Source organism: Clarias gariepinus, chromosome 8 (assembly GCF_024256425.1).
Source record: "Clarias gariepinus isolate MV-2021 ecotype Netherlands chromosome 8, CGAR_prim_01v2, whole genome shotgun sequence".
Taxonomy (NCBI): Eukaryota; Metazoa; Chordata; class Actinopteri; order Siluriformes; family Clariidae; genus Clarias; species Clarias gariepinus.
Genome location: NC_071107.1, coordinates 3,687,321 through 3,699,466, shown reverse-complemented (window position 1 = coordinate 3,699,466; position 12,146 = coordinate 3,687,321). Strand labels below are relative to the sequence as shown.

The 12,146-nt window shown below is 36.0% G+C and overlaps 1 protein-coding gene across 14 annotated transcripts in view; it reads right to left on the bottom strand.

Moving 5' to 3' along the window:
- Nucleotides 1-253: 253 nt before the first annotated feature.
- dclk2a (doublecortin-like kinase 2a) overlaps nt 254-12,146 on the bottom strand; it is a 61,198-nt gene continuing 49,305 nt past the window's right edge. For 7 of the 14 annotated variants that reach the window (XM_053502188.1, XM_053502192.1, XM_053502193.1 and 4 more), the window contains 5 exons: nt 11,162-11,239; nt 10,578-10,674; nt 9,211-9,291; nt 8,476-8,613; nt 254-1,652 (listed from right to left, as the gene is read on the bottom strand). In XM_053502188.1, the coding sequence (XP_053358163.1) occupies nt 1,386-1,652; nt 8,476-8,613; nt 9,211-9,291; nt 10,578-10,674; nt 11,162-11,239 (661 nt within the window). In that variant the 3' untranslated portion in view covers nt 254-1,385. Of the gene's footprint in view, nt 1,653-7,413; nt 7,496-8,469; nt 8,614-9,210; nt 9,292-10,577; nt 10,675-11,161; nt 11,240-12,146 lie in introns of those variants that run through there. The other 7 variants (XM_053502190.1, XM_053502198.1, XM_053502201.1 and 4 more) reach the window with 4 other exon arrangements.

Genomic DNA, 12,146 nt, shown 5'->3' with positions numbered 1-12,146 from the left:
TTTAAATTTGAAAAAAAAAAGAGAAAAAAAACAGACCACAGCAGACTCAGCATTGGGGCATGTGGGCCTGGACACAAGCAGGGCACACAGCGCCTACTTATCCCATAGCACGGACACATACACACCACCCGGATGTACGTTGTGGGCATTTCGGTAACATTAATCAGCCCACACTGTGAGAGGAAACCTACAGACTACTCTTAGGGCGCTTTCACACAATACATTTGTACCGGCAATGACTGTCCCCCCCCCCCCCCCCCCCCCTGCTGGCTAATGTTTACACTATTATTTTTCTCCGTACTCGGGTCCACTTGCGTATTTTCACTCTCCTTTACAGCAGGTGGCAGTATGCACTTAGTTGGTTTGTGACGTGCCGTTGAACACAAATAGAAGGCGAGAAGAGCATGTCAATCTTCGCACTTTACTTAATATTATTGATATTTTCGAAGAAAATGTGAAGAGCAACAGTCTCGCATGCTCTATCAGTGGGTCAGAAAATGAGATTGGTGCATGCTATATACTATATACGCATACAAATATATCCGATTCGATCCATGCCTGAATGAACTGCATAATTTGTCCAGCAGACACCGGGCACGATTACCCGACGGTGGAACGATTCTGTTCACACTAATCAAAATGAACCAGACTTTGGGATTCAAGTGTTCTCAGAAGCGATCTTTGGCCCTAATGTGAAAATGCCCTTAGTGCTTGGAGATATGTAGTGTAGTAATACATGCTTTTATTCTACATGTGTTTGGTTGTAGTGTGTGAGGGCTTCATGAGGGCTCTTGTAGTGTGCATTCAACACACCATTACATTCCCACGACCACCACCACCACCATCACCACCTTCACCAGGCGGAAGTGCTGACATACAGTAAGTCATGGAGGTACGGCTAAGCTTTCTGGCCAGGGGCTCAGGATTTATTTATCTGTCCCTTACTAGAGGTACAACTTGAAATAGTGCCAGGAATAAAAATTTTTGTTAAAGAAAAGCCCTTAATGAATCAGGGAAGTTCGAAATGTTAAAAGCATTGAATACATAAATAAAGTTTTAAACAGCACCGAATTAATAGCTTTAATCTACTGTGTAATTATGCGTTATTGAGTTAAACACAAAAAAACAACTACAAAAAAAGAGGGTTTTGGGAAGCTACTAGGGTTTAAATATTAACACTAAAAACTCAATGTTGTTTTAAAACTCATATATTTTATATCTCGTTATTGTTTCCAATAAAGAGTGGAAGAAAAAATAAATAAAAAAGCATCAGCTTCAGACAAAAAAAAAAAGCCAAAAGCTGAAATAAACTGAAATCAATGAAACATGTATTGTATACAGTAGCTTCCTTCATCTCCCAACTGTTGTTCTTGTTCTAAGCTGATCTATTCCTCCCGCTGGAAAGCTCGCTCCTCGCTGGGTTCCTCACTACACTGAGGAGAGGACGGAGATAATGACAGCGGAGCGGCATCAGAAGAGGGCAAAGCGGAGGGTAAAGCCGGAAGAGGGTTTTCGTTGTTCTCTGATATGCTGGAGGGACATTTCTTTTCAGAGCGGCTGTCTCCTGATCCTCTGTCCCCTTCAGGCAGGGCGGCGCTGTTCCCCTGACTGCGACGGCACAGCTGCAGCTTCTCCTTATCAAGAGCTGTGTTCTACAGAAAGAGATAAAGAGCTCAGAGGTCATTTGTGCATGGAAGGTGAAAAACAGACACAGAAAGATTATGGTTATGATGTTAGATGGATGTGGAGAGAAAGACAAAGTGAAACCTTTCTAAGAATACAGTATACTCATCTCATATCTGATACGTAGTCATTTTATTATTCTTACTCCTCTTAAGTTGAGTTCTTAACCCGTAATTAATAATCTTCTTTAATAAATAAAAGAATGTAGAGAAAGCAGTTAGTAGTACCCGAACACGTCATAAAAAATGAAAAGGAAGAACAGATAAACTGTGATGGGAGGAAGAGTGAGGAAACATAAGTGAAATTCCTGATACATTCTTTCCATGAATAGACATTTAACATGTACAGATATGATCATAATATACAATATTTATTATGTTTAAAATGAGTATGTTATGTACATTTGGGCTGAAATATTGTGATGCATATGTACCACATGAGTGTGTGTATGTGTGTGTGTGTGGCCTGTGATGGATTGGCACTCTGTCCAGGGTGTACCCTGCCTCATGCCCTAAGCCTCCTGGGATAGGCTCCAGGTCCACGCGTCCCTAAATACAGGATAAAGCGGTATAGAAGATGAGTGAGTGAGTGAGTACCACATGTTATACTTTTGCTGTTAGTCAAAAGTTTTGTAATAGTACTTGAATGCTTTTGTTTAAAAAATCTTATCTTTGTTAATAATATTATAAAAATATGAATTAGATAGCTTGAACAGAAAAAATCTACGCTTTCTGAAAAACTAACATTGGAAAAACTAACACTCACTCACTCACTTATCTTCTATACCGCTTTATCCTGTATTCAGGGTCACGGGGGCCTGGAGCCTATCCCAGGAGGCTTAGGGCACGAGGCGGGGTACACTCTGGACAGGGTGCCCAGTGAGAAACTACCCAATGAAAAACTAACCTAGTGGTAGCAAGGAATACATTTTGTAAAAAAAAAAAAAAAAAAATTACTTAGGGGAAGCTGAACTAACCAAAAAAGTAAAAAAAAAAAAAAAAACTTTTTGAATAACAATTGACCTGGTGAAAAAGTAGCCTAATGAAAAGTAACCAAGTAAAAATTAACCTACTGAAAAAAAAACAGCCTGGTAAAAAGGATGAACAGTGAAAAAGTAACCTACTGTAGTATTCAATTCAATTCAATTTTATTTATATAGCGCTTTTAACAATGGTCATTGTCTCAAAGCAGCTTCACCAAAAAAAAATTAAAGAATTTTTTTTTTTTTTAAGTATAAAAGTAACCCAAGAAAAACAAAACTAGTGAAAAATTAACCTGGTGAAAAATTAACAGTGAAAAAGTATCCTAGGGAAAAGTATAAGCTAGCATAAAAACTTATACAACCTCGTGAAAATGTAGATCAGTGAAGAAGTATCCTAGTGAACAATTAAATTAAGGGGAAAAATAAAACTTGTATATGGTAACCTGGTAAAAAAAAGAGAGAGAGAGACTTATGTAAAAAGTAGCTTAATAAAAAAAAGTAACCTAGTGGGAAAAGTGGCCCAGTAAAAAAGGCTACGGAAAAGGTATCCAAGAGAAACATCAGCCTAGTGAAAAATAACCGAGTGAAAACCTAAAGTAAATAATAAAAAAAAAATTTAGGAAAAAAGGACCTGGGGGAAAACAAACCTAAGGATAATGCAACTTAGGGAAAAAGTAAATTATGGAATAACTGAGTCGGTAAAACTGATATTGGGAAAAGTAATTCGGGGAATAAGTATCTTACATATAAAATAAACCAAGCAAAGTAAGCTATGGAATAATAGAGCTAGGAAAATAGCAGCATAGTAAATAATTAACCTAGTGAGAAAAGTAACAAAGTGAAAAAGTCTAAGTAAATAAAAATAAGCTAACAAAAAAAAAAATACATAGAGAAAACCAACCTGGTAAAAAAAAAGACAATAAATAAAAAAGCAACCCAGGGAAGTCTAAGCTAGTGAATAAAAAAAGTCATCCAGGAAAAAGTAACCTAATGAAAACCTAAACTAGCAATCCAAAAAACTGTGAAAAGAACCAAAGCGAGTTTAGACTGCTGTTCCAATTCTACAACTAAGTTTTATGGAACATCTTTGAACAATGAGTTTTTATCATCAAGCTATAATAATGTCTCTGGAACCTTAACAAATTTATCAGAAAATGTGGTTAGCAAGGAAGTCCAAGCAACTAGGTGGTTACTGAGGTGTTCAGGTACAGTGGCTTTCACAAGAACTGATTATATACAGTAACTTACATAGATATTTACACCCTTGAACTTTCCTACATTTTCTAATGTTACAATCTTACGACATTGTAAACAGCAGCAAAGCATGGTGGTGATAGCATCATGTCGTACATTACCCTAAGATGTTATTTTTTACTCATAAATATTTTTGCAGAACGTGCAAAAATGTTCTGGTGCCTTGAATATTAACATTGGTCTATGTGGATTCATGACATAAAAGCCCTCTTAAGTTCATTTCAGTTCCTCAGTGACCCAGAGTATTAAGAATATCCACTGGTGGTTTGCTCACTCTCCCTCAGTGTCAGTGGAAGTGTGTAAGATGGATGGAGAAGCCAGGTGTAAGAAGCAGAGCTGTTAGTGTTAGTACATACCATTGGCCTGGAGCTACTCAGAGGATAGGGATGCCGATGGAGGGATGCAGAAGCAGAGGTACAGAGACTAGGCTTACTCACGGAATGCATACATAGCAACAACATACAGAGCACAAAGAGAGCTTGATCTGAAGGAGCCTTATATACACTTTGCGTTTTATTTGTCTAACTGATATCTAATCTTCATATCCAGGGTTGGGAAAATCACTGGCCAGGAAAATACGATACAGAAGCTTTTATTTTTACTGGTGTTGTAACCAAAGAAACAAATAAATACAATTAATTATGATATCTTGTATTAATTCATAATAAAGTCTAAACAATAAATTTTTTCTTAATATACAGCCAAACAAAAAGTATGTGCGAGAATCCCTCTTTCGTCCACCAGGAGGCAGCACTTCTCCTATACATGCTACATTAATGCTGGTGAATCATAAATCCTCCTTTAGCTCTTTGAATGCATTATTTATTGTGCAATATTTTGCCTGTGACGGAAAAATGGACATCTTGTCCTGAAAACAGGGTTAATACAGTTTAAGCGGTTATTAGCTTTGCATAATGCTGAAAAAAAACAACATGCAACACAAAACACTGCAACACACAGACACCAGGATGAAGACTTTGGCAGCTGTGAATGACGTGAAAAGACACTGATTGATGGAGGGTTGAGACTCTACGGCTGAGAGTTTAAACATATAGTTTAAAACCACACATGGCAGGTGTAAGTGCTCAACAAACACCCGATTAAAGAGTATTCCAGAGTTTTTATCCTGCACTGTTTTTAACCTTTTTCTGTACTGTAGGAAAAAAGAACAAGATTGAGTTAATTCAAGAAGTCTAAAAGAAGTTTTTTTTTTCAATAGGAAAAGCATGGGATAGGTTTGCAAAGTGGTTCACGTATAGCTTATTATAGCTTTTAAAATGCAACAACACAAAGTAGAGGGTAATGTTGTTACATACAATTTTTTTTTGTTTCTATATCAAAACCATCATGAATTTTATTACTTTAATACGTTCTCTTTAATTTTCAGAATAAATGTGTTAAATCTGTTGACATTTTCATGATAAATGTGTTAAATTCTATTATATTCATATAAAAATTTGTTAAATCCTATTACATTCTTATCATAACTGTGTTCAGTTCTATAAAATCATGATAAATGTGTCGAATTCTATGTAAATTCTTATCATAAATGCATTACATTCTATTAAGTTATTATCATAATTATGTTAAATTCTATTTAATTTACATGATAAATGTGTTCAAATTTATTAAATTCTTATGATAAATGTGTTACAGAAGAGACCTAATTAGTTTGAAAGATACTGTACCTAGAAAACATTTTGATGAGACTGATTAGCTATGTCACACCTAATCTAGGACTAGATTAAATCATCTTGTCAAATTATTTCTAAATTATGCTGTGTCTTATGGTGGTTAAAATATTAGTGATCATCATAGAATAATTTAAGTCAAATCTCTGTTTACTGAAATAGGGACGTTCAAGTCAAACCGGAACTTGTGATGAAACACTGCTTGCACATTACAGGAACTCAGTTGTGAGTTATTAACACATGGCTTGTACAGTCCTCACCTTGCTCCAAGCCTTTTCTACGTGTTTGGGCTATTAAAGAAGATCCTGGGAAGCTAGCGTTTGCAACGTGAAGCAAACAGTCTGATCATGGCTCTGGTGATGGGACTGAGAAAACTTTCTATCTTGAGGGTGTCCAAGCACTAATGAAACACTGGGATAAGTCCAGCTTTGACTTGAACGCTCCTTGTTAAAGTATAAATAAATCCTGTAATCCATTCTGTATTCTATTCTAACACTGCAGCATGATAGATATCTTGTTAAATAGATGACTTTAATCTCAGTAGAATCTTACACCCCTGTCCAGGTCATGCACTTTTTAGACGCTCCCTGACTGACTCCATTACTAAAGAGCGCAGATGATCCGCTTTTCTTAGACATTAGATTCACCAGGGCTTAATGGGACACAATGTAACAATATATTCAGTTGTAGTTATTTACACTGTAGAGCAAGAAATACATATTTTGTCCATTTGTCTGTTTATTTCTTTTAAAAATAAAAAAGAGAATCTTGAATGTGCAGTGAAGCTCCAAATGTAAAACTTTACTGCACTTTAAACAAAATCATAAAATCTCAGAGGTTGTATCACAGCCAAAACGCAGTATTGGTACTTATTTTATTATTTTATGTTAGTAAGCTACTTCTGAAGTTTATGCAACATGGAAGTGTTGGAACATTTTGCTTCCCTAAAAATTTCAACTTCAGTTGTATTGGAAAGATGCAAATTATTCTTTAATAAGTACTGATACTAAAATTGGTGTAAGCTTAAATTGTTAAAAATATACAATATACAAATATATATATATATATATATATATATATATATTTTTTTTTTGGTAAAATTTCAAAAGCAAAAAAAATGTAGTGTCTGTAACCATGTCAAATTCATGTTTCAATATCTCAACAATTTAGAATTTTTAAATAATACACTTTTTCTGGTTTATGTCTTTTAATGTAAAATCTAAATTGGCCAAATTTCATCTGAATGACAGTTAAGATCGTTGACAGAATTAAATTAAAAAATGTAACGGTCACTACGGACATAAAAGGGCATGAAACTGTATTTAGAAAATGTGTTTCTTTTTATCTGATAAAAATATGTGTATGTATATTTACAACGAACAAAGCATGGATCGGGAGATAAGAAGCATTAAGCATTATGGAAAATGGTGCTATATGATCCTATAAACCATGTTTTGGCTGATCGATACTTCTGAGATTATACATTTTCATGAATCAGCTGGCAAACAAGTCAGATTCCTTATCCATGGTAATCACATGTACACTACTGATGCACTAGGTCATAAAACATTAGAGTATTCCTTGAAGTTTACTGCCTCAACATTACAAGTGTGTGTTAGAGCAGAGAAAAAGGCGTTTGGTCAGCTGTGCCAAGCTTGTAAGAGAACCGTGAGCCCAGAAGGAGGCGCTGTGTATTAGCAATAGAGCAATAAGCAGCAGATCTAGAAGAGTCAAAAAGCAGACGAAGGATTTGAAAAAGAGTTTAGATTTGTCAGACGGAGATGTAGATTTGGAGTCAAATACCCAGAGTCCAGCAGCGGGAATCTCCAGGTCCTGGGGGAGACGAGGGCCGTGCACAGATACGGCTCTGGATTTATATCTCAAACTGTTGGATGAGATTCATATCAGTAAGTAAAGAGCACTGACCTTAGAGCTGATCGCGAATCTTAAAACAGTCAATCAGGATGTCTCTTTAAACCTTTTAATATCCAATAGGCATTTCTAATATTAATAAAAGTTATGATTTAAAAAAAATAAACATAGGTTTTGATAACGATATCAAATTATCAGAATACGAACACTAACATATTCATGTGATTTACAGCTATAGAATCTGACCAATCAGAATTGAGAATTGCTGTGGGTTTTATGGTATACATCGTATACATGGTATATTCGCTCAGTATAAGAAGAGGAAGCAAGCTCTGAAAGTGAATATTAATCTAAAGCACAGTGATGAGAGCAGGTCACTGTTACAAACCCCTGGCGATGACGATGAAGCTCGAGCTGCCAGGACGGTGTGAGGTTAATGAGTGTGTGTATGTGTGTGTGCTGTAAGGATGAGAGAACTACAAGTATAGTACAGTGTAGTATAATACACTCTTTAGTCCTACAGCGACAGGATGCCTGGGCACGAACAATGTACATGAGAGGAAATGACATGTGACATGTTTCACATCCCACAATCCCCCCCTGGGAGACAGAGGACAGGGGACACAGAGGAACTCACACACACACAGGATTATCTATTCATCAAAAGGAATGTAATGTGTGCTTATAACGGAGTTACACTGTACATAATCTGCCAAACTCCAGAAATCTTTATATCTGTGTGGGTAGATTAAAGCTTAATTTATCTTATTTTTTATAAAATAAAATAAAAACATTAAAACAAATAATTATTGGATTTTAAAATACTGTTTTTAAAGAAACAGTTTCACCAAACATGACATTTATAAAATAATATGTTTACTTATAATACATACATATTCTTATAGTAACTTCTTCTTTTTATATATTGTATATATTATTGTATAAAATGCTACAATATATATATTCTCTCTGTATGTGTGTGTTTGCTCATACCATGATAACAGAGACTCCGGCGGTGGTGTTGCCGTCTTTCTGCGCGGACATAAAGTGCTTCTTGAGTTTCCCCGTCACCTCCATCTTCATGTTGTTGTCCACAGCAGTGTCGGCCTGATACACATTTGCATAAGGACACTACACACAAATATATTTATATATAAAATTTAATCATATCTGAGTACAGGTATTCCCCTATTTACAAACAAGTTCCGCTCCAGGAGCATGTTCGTCAGTCGGATTTGTTCGTAAGTCAGACAAAGTGAGTCATATACACCCTTGATACAAATATAGAATATAAAGCATACCAATCTACTGGACTAAATCTGTTCCCTTTCCTCACACTGTCATCACGCGGACAAAAGAACTGTAACCACACCTAAGGAAATGAGTCTCACAGTGAAATTCTGTCTTTGCAGGGGGTTATCCCGGAAGTTGTCTCTGCGGCTTTAAATAGCAAGGGGAATCTCGGACACCATTCTGTCAGCTATGCTATCTGGTGCACCGAAGTGTCAATTTTTTTTTACAATACACGTGAGCTGCTTTTTCCATGATTCGTTTAAATCTACGAATGTTCATAAAACCGTGATCCATTCTTACCTGCAGAAATTTGTAACTCGAATGTTTGTAAGTTGGGGACTACCTGTAGTCGTTTTTTGTAAAATAATTATATAACTAATAAAAGATATGGTTTTACACACACACACACACACACACACACACACACACACTTACCGTGACCCAGGGGTGACACAAAATATCTTCAGCTGTGTACCTTATCTCAGAGCTCACCTGAAGCATCCGGCCAATCAGCTCCTGCCAAAATAGTTCATGTGACAACTGAATACACAAAATGTTAAAATGCAATAATCTGCATGTTTGTTATATTTTTCTAATACCATCTTTTATTTTTTCTCTTATAGCTGTTATAATTAAGTAAGAACAGAACGTAACTAGTTTTAAGGATGCCGACAACATTAAAAGTAACTATAAATGGATAAAACGCTTGATGTCCATCCATCCAATCTGGGAACCGTTGTAGTCCAACTAGGGACTGTGGAGGCCAACGATGACGAGTGTATTTATTCCCATTTGTACGACTGTGGTAGGACTTGACATTAAAAAGCATGATGTGTGTTACTTTAATACTTTGATAGAGGAATAAAACACTTTCATGTATGAAGTTCTTTCCCTTTAAGAAGATAACACATTTCTTCTTTTTTAATTTTACCCTATTAACCTCTTTCCTTTTCACACATCATCCCTTATTTCATCTTACATCCTTTTCCTTCACTCTTCCTGTTTATCATTTCAGTTTATTACATGCTTTAAAATAACCAACCCCAACATCAGCCTACACCATCCAGTTCGTGAAAATATTAGAAAAGTTTCAAAAACCTGCATCTTCGCAGGAAAAATGCTTTTTCTTTCCAGCATACGGAAAAGAAGCAAGGTCTGTGGGTGGAATTGCTTTAGAGTTATCGTTTGAGGATGGAGAGGAGAGAGAATAATGTACATGAGAAATGAGAGGAAGCGGAGGAGTGTGCGTGTGTGGGAAAAGGGATGAGGAAGAAATGAATTGCATCTGTGTGTGTGTGGAGGGGGTGTGTGGCGATCTAAATATGAGAGGGAAAGAGGCCGACAGGAATGATTCATCAAGTCAATCTTAAACATCGCTGAAAACAAACATGCTGAAAGTGCGTCAAGACATTAAGGGCTTCGTCACACTCTGGCGAAGACCATGCAGTTACCAATATGACCTTAAAATTTTTGGGAAAATGCAACCGGAATGGGGTCAAAATGTCAAAAATGTGCATACCACTTCCAAGTCGCGTCCCTGTCAGGATCTCTCTGTGTTAATCATATTGTCACTAACTTCCTATCATGATCATGCGCTCAGCAGATCGAGTTACGTATTGCTATGTCCGATCTGATCACATAACCTTCTGGCGATCAAACGATTACGATTTAACGCCATTAACTGGGCATCCTTCCTGTATTTTGCTTTGATCACATCCTCACCATTTTGAACATGTCCCAAAAAAAAAAAAAAAAAAACATCCTTAAAAAAAGGGAGATTTTGTACTTGAATTCTCACACACCTTGGCCGAGTCGGTGATGTTGTCCCAGTATGGAGAGGGAAAGTCCACGTGGCCCTGCAGGATCTGATCAAACAGCTCCTCCTGAACATTATTCTCACTGTACAACACACACACATACACAAATACATTCATATAAATGGGAAAAAATTAATTAAACTATAGCCTCTGTGATAACTGACATGTCCTTATAATGAGGCTCACTGGATGGACTTTTTTGGGGCTGTAACACAAGTACAGTTCAGACATTTTAAAGATTTTTATCGACTTTATATTCCTCACTTCAATAATATTACATGAAAAGACAACACTTATTATTTATCTACTGCTTCCTTATTGGCTGAGCTTGTAAAGTGTTGGACAAACAACAACATCAAAAGACCATTTGACCTTTACTTTGACCTTTGCTGTTGGTAAAATGAAGTTACATTATGTACACTTTTTGTCCATGGAGATAATATTTTGAAAATAGATAGGGAAAAGATTTATGTGAACTGTACTGTATATTTTCTTATCAGTATACCATTACATGTTAATGTGGCTCTTTGAGGTGTGTGTGCATGTTTGTGTGTGTGTATGTACTGTACCTCCGGAAAGGTGGGAAGCCACACAGCAGGATGTAGGTAATCACACCTGCTGCCCAGATGTCCACCTTTAGGCCGTAACTATGAGAGCCAGACCATATAAATTTAAAAATAACATCACAACTCGGTATCTTGTTAACCCGACACTAGGGATGGTAATGATTATTCATGAATGAATAGAAAATGTATTAACAGATAATGGTTGTTTTGCATAATATTTCTCTGTAGCTCACATATCTATTACTTGCACACCACAAGAGGGGGCACTAGCAGTTCAGGCAGTGTGCCATACTCTTTTTATATATACTATATATATCATTTTTAACTTTTTTAACATTATTTTTAGCTAACTGGAAATTGGGATTGTTGCGGCCAGGAAGTGTGCTTCCTTGTGCCAGGAAGGGCATCCAGCATAAAAACCTCCATGTGAGCAGCAAAAAGCTAGTGTGCACCAACAAAACACATATTAAATTTGTTTAACCTATTTGTGCCCCATTAATCTGAAATCAGTTTAAATTATATTAAGAATTAAATGTCATTACGATCAGGGGTGGAAGGTAACTAAATAACTTACTAAATTAATAAATAACTAAAGAAACTACATATTTCACATTATATTTCAAATTTCATATATTTTTTTTAGATTTCAAAATGTGTTCTTTACTCAAGGAATTTTATTAGTGGTTTCTATTCACTTTTACTCTGCTACATCCTACAACAAATATTTGTACTTTTACTTCACTGCATTTCTACATTGCGTTGCGTTACATAACATGTATTATTTAAAGCAGCCACCTGCTGAATATTATACGCAATTGCATGATTTTTGAAAACAGGAATGAAAACAGGAAAACAGGACGTTTACTAGAGAAAGAAAGAGAAAGAGAGATTTTTACTATGGTGAGTACTTTTGTAAAAAAAAATTTTAAGTAGAATGTACATGGAGAACAAACTTATACTTTTACTTGGGTAATATTTTGCCTCTTAC